We start from the raw sequence: 12160 nt of genomic DNA on the forward strand, positions 1-12160 counted from the left end.
TATATATATATATATATATATATATATATATATATATATATATACTGTATATTTGGAGTTTTTTGTGTACTATTACATTTATGTTTAATATATTATTTACCCTAATAGGTCATAAAAAAATCTCTGGAGAAATACATTAATTATTTTTTTCAATTTTACAGTTTTTCACTTTGACATACATCCATAGATGTCAAAACTACAGGAAAAACATCCATCTGCCATGATACAAGTCAGTGGCCGAGCTGATCTGGGTCTACTGAGACCCAGAAGCCCTGGTACACCCAGCGATCATGTAAATGGCAGGTTGAATAAGAATTGCGGCATTTCCCATAGGTAGGATGAAAAAAGAAAAGACAGAAGCGACAAGTTGAGGGAACCACCCGCATCATTGTAGTTTTAGGATTTGCACCATCCACTGTGTAGGTGGTGGTACAGGAGTTAAAGGTTCACTAGATGGTCATTTAGGGGTTAAAGTTAAAAATCTATGTTATGCCTAGATAAATGGAATATAATGCAATAAGTAGAGTTTTGTATAACCACAAGTCTAGATTTGTCATTAGCTTCTCTTCATCTCCTCACTTTATCTACTCCTAGGAGATGTGATTCCACTTGGAGGAGTAATGTCTTCTTCAGGATCCATATTAGTTTTGGGGGAGACGTTCTCTGAGCCATTGAGCGGGAAGAAAGTTCGGATTCAGGGGGCAGTTCTCCACCAGGATAAAGTGGTGCCTCATGCTGGAGGCCTCCAGACTTTCCTAGATACAAACCTAATGATGGCCCAGATCACGGTCATTGATGCCGTGAAGGCTCACAGGGACCTGCTCTCAGAAGAGCTACCTCTCGTCAAGGATGATCTTGAGCATGCACGTAACGCTCTAACCGAAGCAATGGAGACCATGGAAAAAGCATTTACCCTAAGGAATCAGTATGTGATGGCGAGAATGCTCAATGTTACTAGTCAGCACAAATTGGCTGTAGATATCAAATGTTACGGAGGAAGTTTAGGTAAGTCGTTGAATGTTCAGCTACCTGACCCTGATTTTACGTTGACCTACAATTCCACATTTTTTCCATTGGCTTTTTTAGGAGGGTATTCCCACCTTGGACTTTTTGGGGGCACTTTAGGACCACCACCTATCTCAAAAAAGGGCTCTTGAGACTCCCATCCAACCTGGTGGAGAATGAATGAAGGGTAGTCACTTCATCCTCTCCATTTATACTCTGCCAGTGGTCTCCTAACTAAGCATGACTAGGGCCGGGGACCCGCTTGTAAGTGTGACCCCGGGCTTGCTTTGAAAAACTAGCTGGAACTCTAGCTGATTTTGCACCCCAAAATATTGGTGAACATGCCTTCCACCATGTTTATTTTGTATTAATTAGTAATTAATTAATTAGTATTTTACTTGATATTGTCTCAATTCTCATCATGGCGGTGATTCTTTCCCGTTGTCTGTGTCTCCTTCATTAGGATTGATTAGGTACAATAAGACAGAGCTGTGGATCCCTGCAGTACTTGGAATGGAGATCCCGGATCCTGGACCTTCAGACCTGATTGTTCCTGTACTCGGGGTTGAGCATGATTTTATTAAGGGTCACCTAATTCCACTGGCAGGAACAATGGAAGATGCCGAGGGCAGAGGTATGTGAATGTGACTGTGCACTAAAATATGGGAATTTTCTAGTGGAATCTGCTTCTTCTTCAGGGAGTTTTTGAAGCAGTTTTTCAATTCCTGCATCAGTCTTGAACAGTTTTTCAAGCGTTTTTTGGAGATGTTTATTATTTATTTTTCTTGAGTGTTTTTTTTTTTTTGCGATACATACATGCTAGCCACCTTAGGGAGAGACCCAAGTTGGGCTAAATGTAGCGGGACGAAAGAGACCGAAAAGCCCTCTACTTAAAGGAAATACATAGTGGATGCTTTCCTGAAACGGAAAGTACTTGCAAGCAGCATAATACAAAGAATAGCAGGTTTACCCAGAATCCTTTGCAGTAGGCGGAGCTATGCAAATCATCTCTTTCCACCCCTGTCTAATCCACAGCGCTTGGAATCGCCAAGCGTGCAATGCTGCGGATTAGTTTCTAAATTTACACAGCCAACCAATTCCTACCTGTGGACACGTGTTTTTTTTTTTGCACAGTTTTGATGGCACTCTGCCTAGCTTGGAGTGGATTACTCAGGAGCCATTTCAAAGAAGTGACCTGCACTTTTTTTTATCTCCCACTTGGCGTTTTTCAGAATCTGAAGTTTGTAAAATAAAAAAAGATCAAAAGCCTTGAACATATGAACCTCAAAGAGGTTTTACAGTAGAAATTAGTAGGAAAAATCTTTTGAACAGTTTCTAAGTAATTTTTCAGGCGTTTTTTTTGTATCGAATCAACTCTCGTAAAGCTGGTTGCACCACTTTTCTGGCATAAAAGTGCTTAAAATGTCACAAAATTTTATGCAACTCTTAGTTGCGCAAAACTTTTGCAACTTTTGAAATTTTAATGCCAGTCCAACCAACTTTTTAAACAATGTCCATTCAAGAGGGTGCGTAGCCGAGCACTCCTGTCAAATTCCTTATAATTTATACCGCAAAAGAGGTGCGGATTACAACAGTTCATCAGCTCCTGACTAGTGAACGTCTTGGCCATGCCAGGGGTGCATCGAAGCCCCTATTTGCATATGAATTAAAAGTTATGTTCTCAGGCACTCCACCACATACGTTGCTAGTATGGTTGAAGAATGGTTGATGAATTTCGTCCCATTTTTATTTTTATTTTTCGGGATGTAAAACTGAATTGTCCTTTTTAAAAGTGTTGTCTTATACTGTGGGTGGAATGACTATAGAGAGTGGCGTCGGGGGGATATAATACTGTGCATGTAGCGGAATTCATGAGGGTATTATATTGTGTGTGGTGAGACATTTTGGTGGCATCGTTCTCTATGGTAGCCATGAAAGGGGCCTACACAATTACTGTGTTCGTGCAACAACGCCCCTCACCCTTTCATCAAGAGCTGGACGGTATGTCCTTCTATGACTGCGCCTATGCGCCATGACTCTGCCTACTCTGCTGAATAATTTTTTTCCTGTTTGGGGGTTGGCGAGATTTCAACTGAGGCAAAATTAGGACATTTGCTTTGTGGCTCAATGATTTCTGTGTAGACCCATCTGTTGAAATCAAGACACTCGGGTGGTGGTGCAGCTTAGCAACGGACCCCAATCCCACAGATCACAGACACCCTAGTGGTTGTATGGTCTTCCAGTACCACTGTTAGCAGTATGCTTTGCATAGCCGAAGGCAGTGTGGGGGGGTACTCTTAGTCAACGGAGGTACACAGCTTATAGAGATTCCAATGTGGCACCATTTTTAACTGTCTCAAAGAGAAAATCAATTTTTTACAAGCCCAACAAAGTCTACACCTTTTTCGACATGGGCTGTAACAGGTTTAGCACCAGTTGGCGCTCAACTTAATGTTGACCATACACTATTAGATACCTTTCGTCCAAACTCTTCTCCCCTAAGACCCCCATATAAATGAGCTTTCGGCTTGGCTGAGCATTCATGTGCTCTCATGTGGAGAGTTTGATGCCCAACCCATATGCAACCACCAATCACTCACCAAGACTTCTCTTTGGCTCTCCCCATGTCTGTAAATATCTCCAACGTTTATTAGAACACACAACATATCTCCTGTTTGAAGGGCTCATGTTGTTTCTATGACTTTCTCACCGACGTTTCCATCTTTACAAGGTCTCATACCCATCAGAATCGGAGGTAAGACAATTGACCCGATTACGGGGTGCAGCTGTTCGGTGTTGGGTGCTGAAACAAACCCAATAACGGGGATTATAATGCCGGTTCTGCAACCACACGGGAGAAGAAAAGACCAAGATTACTATCTAGTATGTACTGGGTGGATTTTAGCCATTATTGGGCTTGAGAGTTCGGCACAATCACATCTCGACATCTGTTTCATCTGTTTTAGTTGGACGCTCTTCAAAAGGAGATGAGTGAGCGAGAGAAATATTGGCAAAGCCTGAAGAAAAAGGAAGAGGAGCTTCTCAAGGAGCTTAGTAGGGTGACCCTCTACGTCCTCAATGTGGCCAGAGATGGGAAGATTCATAAGGTAACTGCATTTCCATATCAGGTATAAAGCCTACCCTTATGAAGTGCTACCGATATGTGACCGCGGGACGCCTGATCACGAGGACTGATAGGTTAAAGAGGCATCACAGAAGGAGAACCCAGCCATATCCATATGTTCCTTTTTTGATTGAGATAGGATAACCATTCTGTACAAGCAGTTCCTGTTCTGACGGACATGAGCTGTCCTTGTTTTATGAGAACTCCATATACCGAGCCCGTGACCACTGCAGGTAGGTTGTAGCATGTCAGGGATGACTGTAGTGGGGCGAGAAGTGCTGATTGTCATGCCGTCAATATTCCGGCTGCATGGCTGTGGCTTTTTCTGACAAGCTCATTGCCCCCAGAGCTGCATTCTAAAAGGGGTTATCTCAAGATATTAAAGCAGAGCTGATTCTGTTTTGTTTTTCCGACATTCCCTATGCGGTAAAAAGGACCTGGCCTTATGATTCCCCAGGTCAGTAAGGCCACTTTCACACTAGTCCGTCGGTACGGGCCGTCGCAAACCGTCAGCCCGACGTACCGACGGACAGTGTATTAATGTAGCACAATGTGGGCAGCGGATGCAGTTTTACAACGCATCCGCTTCCCATTAAGTTCCGGGGAGGAGGGGGCGGAGTTTCGGCCACGCATGCGCGGCCGAAAATGGCAGACTCGACGCACAAAAAAAGTTATATGTAACTTTTTTTGTGCTGAAGGTCCGCCAAAACACGACGCATCCATCGCACGACGGATGCGACGTGTGGCCATACATCGCAATGTGTCGCTAATGCAAGTCTATGGAGAAAAAACGCATCCTGCAGGCACATTTGCAGGATGCGTTTTCTCTCCAAAACGACGCATTGCGACGTACAGCAAACAACGCTAGTGTGAAAGTAGCCTAAGAGTGCGGCAAGACCAGACTTATAAGGTTTTTTTAAAAAATATTTTAATGATTAAAGAAAAAAAAACAGTGTAAAAAAAGAAAAAAAAAACATTTTTGTTTGTGTTGACGTTTACTGAGACCCATAGTTTTTTTTTATGTTTCCATCAATGCATCTTGTTTTTTTTTTGTTTGCTATTAAATGATACTATTTTGGCATACGACCCATTGGGGTGCCCCGAGATCACGTTGCAGGGGGCAGATGGGGAGTGCACATTGGCAATTAAATCATATTGAATATCACGGTCAATGGAAAAATAAAAAAAAAGTTATAGCTCTTCCAAGAATGGGAATAAACAAAAAATAGAAGTTGAGAAATGAAAAATCGCCCAGTCATTAAGGGGTTAAGGGCCTAACACGCGTGTAAAGGACCCGGAGAAAATTGGGCCGTGTGATGAGAGGTGAGTGCCAGACTGAATCCTTACACTCTCGGCTCTTGTCTTTTGCATTAAGATTAAGCTGAGAGACCGAATTCTGTCACTGGATGAATTGTGTCAATCCCTTGAAGAAGAATCGGTGTCTGAAGTCCAACGAAGAGTTAACCGCAGTGTGAACAGGTTGTCTATGAAGATGGGTAATTTCCCTTTTCTAGGTAGGAAGAATTCAGATTTTCCAGACATCAATCAGACTCGCAGCCTGTGATGAATGCATACATTAGATAACACAGGATCCACCATCCACAATAGGTGATGTCACAGCTCACCTCCTCCTCCTGTACAATGACTGATAACACCTCTATATACAGTAGATAACACAGGATCCACCATACACAACAGGTGATGTCACAGCTCACCTTCTCCTCCTGTACAATCACTGATAACACCTCTATATACAGTAGATAACACAGGATCCACCATACACAACAGGTGATGTCACAGCTCACCTCCTCCTCCTGTACAATGACTGATAACACCTCTATATACAGTAGATAACACAGGATCCACCATTCACAATAGGTGATGTCACAGCTCACCTCCTCATCCTCCTGTGCAATGACTGAGAACACCTCTATATACAGTAGATAACACAGGATCCACCATTCACAATAGGCGATGTCACAGCTCACCTCCTCCTCCTGTACAATGACTGATAACACCTCTATATACAGTAGATAACACAGGATCCACCATTCACAATAGGTGATGTCACAGCTCACCTCCTCCTCCTGTGCAATGACTGAGAACACCTCTATATACAGTAGATAACACAGGATCCACCATTCACAATAGGCGATGTCACAGCTCACCTCCTCCTCCTGTATAATGACTGATAACACCTCTATATACATTAGATAACACAGGATCCACCATTCACAATAGGTGATGTCACAGCTCACCTCCTCCTGTACAATGACTAATAACACCTCTATATACATTAGATAACACAGGATCCACCATTCACAATAGGTGATGTCACAGCTCACCTCCTCCTGTGCAATGACTGATAACACCTCTATATACAGTAGATAACACAGGATCCACCATCCACAATAGGTGATGTCACAGTTCACCTCCTCCTCCTGTATAATGACTGATAACACCTCTATATACATTAGATAACACAGGATCCACCATTCACAATAGGTGATGTCACAGCTCACCTCCTCCTCCTGTATAATAACTTATAACACCTCTATATACAGTAGATAACACAGGATCCACCATTCACAATAGGTGATGTCACAGCTCACCTCCTCCTGTACAATGACTGATAACACCTCTATATACAGTAGATAACACAGGATCCACCATCCACAATAGGTGATGTCACAGTTCACCTCCTCCTCCTGTACAATGACTCCTAAATACAATAAAAAGGTCTATAGTCAAAAAATTAGAACAGATTAGAAAAAATAAACCACTATACACTTCCAAATAGGGATGAAAAAGGAAGATAAAAAATGAATCACAAAATGAGAAAGTGTAGCAGATACTTATTTTGGTATTAAAAGAAATGTATAAAAACTTAATCAAAATGTATACTCGTATTGTATGTTACATTTAAATATTTTAAGGGACTGCTGTTCGTTACTTGCAGAAATGAATTTTATATACTGTTTTTTTTTTTGACAGGTGACCACACAGAAGAGAAGGAACAGCAGCTGATATTTTCTCTAGTTGTCAGGAAAACCACTGAAAAATTAATAGAATTCATTGTCAAAATGGAACAGGAGTCTGAAAGAGTAAATGTCCAGCTGAGAGAATGGCAGAAGAGCAGGGAGGAAACGAGTGAAGACTTCATTGCATCACGACAGGCGATGGTGCGTATCCCGCGCTTTCCTCGTCAATTCTATGAGGCCCAATGTTTGCTCTGTTGCAACCAAAGACGGGAACAAAGAGTGAAGGGTGATGGCATGCACCATAAGAGCAAAGATTAGATACAGTAGACTGGATCATATAACATTATTTTTGACTGAGAATTGCTACATAAAAAGCATCTGAACCTCGATTGTAATGAGTTACGTCAAGTGTCTGTGAGTGAGGAAATGTGATGCCGTAACTAAATGAATATTCGTCGAGTGTCCCAGATACCAGACAAGAGGGACTTCAGATTACTGCTGGTAGTTACCATGAGGAATGACCATGACCAACACTGTGGATGTCTTCTGTGCTGATCTATTAAAGAGATTGTGTCTCTGTGAAGGGAGTGCTGCTGAAGTGCTTGCTAGCTGTAAGAGCAAAGTTGCCATTTACCAGTTTGAGCCTTTTGCTCCTGTTAAAGCCTGATACGTTGCAATTTTCAAGCTTGTTGTCTCCTAGTGGGTAAAGCCCACTTGAATTGTTGCTGGTGGCTATCAGCATTGCCTTTGTCATCCTTGAGTAGGGACACCAGTCTTTCAATCGAGAGTGTCACAAATCCCTTCTCCGTGGTGTCACTTATTCGTCATGTGCCTGCTCTCACACGTGATTTGGGGTTGTGCCTGCAAGGGTTAATCTATCTCCCCACTCTCAGTCCCAGCATTCAACCTCTGTCCTATGCTGTAATGGGAGCATAAATCACACACTGACCCAGGCCACACACCTGCTCATACACGCTGCCACCACTCATCGAATACACAGGCAATGAGTCCTGGAGCTAATAATACTAATAAAAATATGTCTATCACTTATAAGGCTCACACACCTTTTGGCTATGGATTCTTTTAGAACATTCAAGGTTGTTAAAGTTTTATACTTTAATAGCAAAAAGTTCAATGCTTACAATAAGAAAAAGGTATAAAAATATGATAATAAAAAGACATACAGCTTATGCAAACAATGTCAAAATAAACAGGATAAAACTTACAGAAATTATCTAACTGGTAGTTGCTTTCTGCTCCCTGAGGGATGGAAGAAGGTAGATTGGATCACATCAGCTTCTCAGGCTGCCCCCATCATGTGAACACAATTCTCTGTCTGCAGCCTAAATTTATAACTTTGGTCTGAGGTCAGGTTTCTAGACCGGCCTCCCAGGTTAAAATAATTGCGGTCTGTTTGATTGGGTACGGCCGCTCTACTAATGAATATATATTGTTTTCCTCTGGAGACACGTGTGAGATGGTTCCCAGGGATAGCATCTGGAGGAACGACATAAACAAATCCCAGAAACTGACAATATACCGGAATCTACAGAGGGAGTACAAACTGGCCCCATATCTAGAGAAACTAGAAAACCCCAAAGATCGACAGATCCTGAGCCGGTACAGACTGAGCGCCCACAGCCTACTCATCGAATCCGGGCGGCACCGACAGAACTACAAGCCTCGAGAGAACAGACTCTGCCAGCAGTGCCCCCAGGAGGCCGTGGAGGATGAGGCCCACTTCCTGCTGAGGTGCCCCAAATACTCCGCAGTGAGGGACACTCACTTCAAGAGGCTGTCTGATCTCCTCCCAGATTTCACCTCCAAGGAGGAGGAAGAGAAACTGCCGATAATACTGGGGGAAGAGGAAAGTGCAGTGGCCGTAGCAGCGGAATATGTCAGTGCCTGCCACAGACTGATATGTCATGGACTCCTGTATCCCAACACTGGACACGTCCCTATCCCCCGACTAAAGAGCCTGATATGTCATGGACTCCTATACCCCACCCTGGACATGTCCCTATCCCCCCACTAAAGAGCCTGATATGTCATGGACTCCTATACCCCACCCTGGAAACATCCCCTATCCTCTAAAAGGAATTTGATATTCCTTGGACCTCTATATCCCCCCCTCCCCCACCCCCGTATTTTTACCATATGCTTTGGCAATGCTAACATGTACTTAGTCCTGCCAATAAAGCTCATTTGAATTGAATTGAATTGAATTGATAGCTTCTCTCAGGCCGCAATTTAGCATCTCCCCTCCAAGACCTAGAAAGTGCCAAATGTTGCTTTTCTTTTCAGCCCTAGCTAGACCTCCTGGTGAGATCTGGAGACAGAATTTCTACTATTCACAATGAAATACCTATTAACACCTATGTGTGATTTGCCTTCAGGACAGATGTTACATTATTACCAGTCACACATATAACCCTAGACATACAGTATGTCCCTACACACACACACATACATATATATATATATATATATATATATATATATATATATATTTCACCACAGAGGGCTTCTGTATCCATTCCACTAGTAGAAGCCTCTACACACACCATTCCTGGGACCAGGATTATTTGACCCAATATATCCATCAATTATCTTGCACAACTTCCAAGGGCACACAGTACGTAGGCTATGATCCTGTACGTCAAAGCGCTGCGAAAGCCTAATTTGAAGTATATGGTCTTCACCTTTCAGATGGTCTTTTACAGGTCATGGTCCAGTTCATTAATGAGTTTGAAGATCATATCATGAAAAGATTAACAGGCGTGGACTCCGCCTATTCCAGACTCCAATATATGAGAAAACAGTGTAAGCTGCAAGGATTTATGGCCAAGGTAAGAAACAAGTGATTTGCCCTGAGCTGCAGTACCCTCCCTGGACAGGAGTGGCGCTGTGTTTGCCAAAAAGAAGCCATGTTTTCACCTCATAAGCTTTTAATATTAAAACTCACTATTTTAAAGACCTCTTCTTGCTGCCATGAAAGAAAACATCCATATCATGTACACATCACGTTCTATTAGCACCTTTACACAACTTCCCAACCCATAATGACCAGACACTTTTTATCAATTTTGCACCCTTAACTTTTTTATTATTATTGTTATTATTTGTTGGACTACTAAAATAATTTTTGCACCGTTTTTCTTTGTGATAAATACTCTCTCATGAATGATTTTATAGAATGTGTGAATAAATTTTAAGCCAAAATATGTGTTTCTTAATTTTTATACAATTTACTCATAATCAAAAAATTAAGAAGCATTTTTTTAATTTATATATTATCATTTTAATTTTTTTTATAAAGTTGTAAGTTAAAATTAAATTATTAGAATGGGTTACCTGTTATTGACTCATCATCATCATAGGTAAAGTCTTAGGAGAACAAGGTGGCTGTGGCGTAGTTATTCTTTTTTTGTTTTTTGTTTTTATGTATATATTATTTAAGATTTTTTTTCTATGTTTGACTTTTTTTTGTAACATAAAATCTCCCTCTAAATGTCATTAAAAAAAAAAAATCAGGGGAGCATTCATTCTATTATTTTCCATTTTACCACTGAAAGTGGGGCATCCATAGAAGCCACCAGGAGAAAACATTACTAACTGACACTAGACACTGACAGTCCGAGTGCAAGCACCTGGTAGACACAGGCAAGTGCCAGAGCCCGCTGTGCCCAAATGTGAACTTGTGACAGCCATTGTAAATGTATGGAGGATGTGACACTGGATGTATGAATCAGCTCAGGATCTAAGCCTGCGGCATACGGCGTTGATACCGGCTGTGTAATACAGCTGGCACCGGAGACTAACTACTATATACAGAGCCAGCTCCGATTGCAACAGTTTAACCTCTTAGATGCTGCTGTAAATCCTAAAAGCGGCATTTATGCGGGTGAAAATGGAGGTTATTATGGGGTGTTGATTGTATCTGATTTGAATCCCGTAGGGAAACCAATAAGAAAAAAAAAAATATCTAAAAATTCATATCATGCTCCTTTATCCAGAACATAATAAAATTTAAAAATAAAAAAGTAGACTTGAACGGAGAGATACCAAATAAGTGTGCGAACTAATGAAATATTATTATATTTATTCCGTACAGCGAATGCAAATTTTAAGAAAAAAATTATAAAAACGGAACATCAGAATTGCTGTTTTTTGGTCAGAGAATAAAATGAGATTAGGGAGTTCCAGGATAAGAAAGGATCATATATGTCTGATGACTGTAGAAAAAATGTCTGTTCTCCTAATGAATAATGGTTTTTAATTTTTATTTCAGAAATCAATAGTACCCATGAAAAAAGCAACTTTGTAATTTATCTTATCAGAGAAATGTGTCTTTCTCCTCCTGGACTGATCATTCATTCTCTATTAATGGGTAACATCTGTGTTCAGTGAATGCAGATAGGAGATGACAGTTGGTGCTTTTAAAATTCTATGTAAAGGGGGAGAAGCTAGTGGAACACACAGACATTCTGCTGCAAGTTCTCCCAGATATTCTGCAGCAAGCTCTCACAGACATTCTGCAGCAAGCTCTCACAGACATTCTGCAGCAAGCTCTCACAGACATTCTGCTGCAAGTTCTCACAGACATTCTGCTGCAAGTTCTCCTAGACATTCTGCTGCAAGTTCTCCCAGACATTCTGCTGCAAGTTCTCCTAGACATTCTGCTGCAAGTTCTCCTAGACATTCTGCTGCAAGTTCTCCCAGACATTCTACTGCAAGTTCTCACATTTAGCTGCAAGTTCTAACAGACATTCTGCTGCAAGTTCTCACAGACATTCTGCAGCAAGCTCTCACAGACATTCTGCTGCAAGTTCTCCCAGGCATTCTGCTGCAAATTCTCACAGGCATTCTGCTGCAAGTTCTCACAGGCATTCTGCAGCAAGCTCTCACAGACATTCTGCTGCAAGTTCTCACAGGCATTCTGCAGCAAGCTCTCACAGACATTCTGCTGCAAGTTCTCACAGACATTCTGCTGCAAGTTCTCACAGACATTCTGCAGCAAGTTCTCACAGACATTCTGCTGCAAGTTCTC

The 12160-nt window shown here is 41.6% G+C and overlaps 1 protein-coding gene across 1 annotated transcript in view; it reads left to right on the forward strand.

Moving 5' to 3' along the window:
• The window catches only part of LOC138652257 (uncharacterized), an 83615-nt gene that overhangs the window by 33620 nt on the left and 37835 nt on the right, over positions 1–12160 (forward strand). The window contains exons 16-22 of the mRNA XM_069743024.1: positions 595–1005; positions 1469–1639; positions 3737–3888; positions 3972–4112; positions 5505–5643; positions 7124–7311; positions 9834–9959. Coding sequence (XP_069599125.1) covers positions 595–1005; positions 1469–1639; positions 3737–3888; positions 3972–4112; positions 5505–5643; positions 7124–7311; positions 9834–9959 — 1328 coding nt within the window. The remainder of the gene's footprint in view (positions 1–594; positions 1006–1468; positions 1640–3736; positions 3889–3971; positions 4113–5504; positions 5644–7123; positions 7312–9833; positions 9960–12160) is intronic.

The sequence above is a fragment of the Ranitomeya imitator genome, chromosome 10 (genome assembly GCF_032444005.1).
Source record: "Ranitomeya imitator isolate aRanImi1 chromosome 10, aRanImi1.pri, whole genome shotgun sequence".
NCBI lineage: Eukaryota > Metazoa > Chordata > Amphibia > Anura > Dendrobatidae > Ranitomeya > Ranitomeya imitator.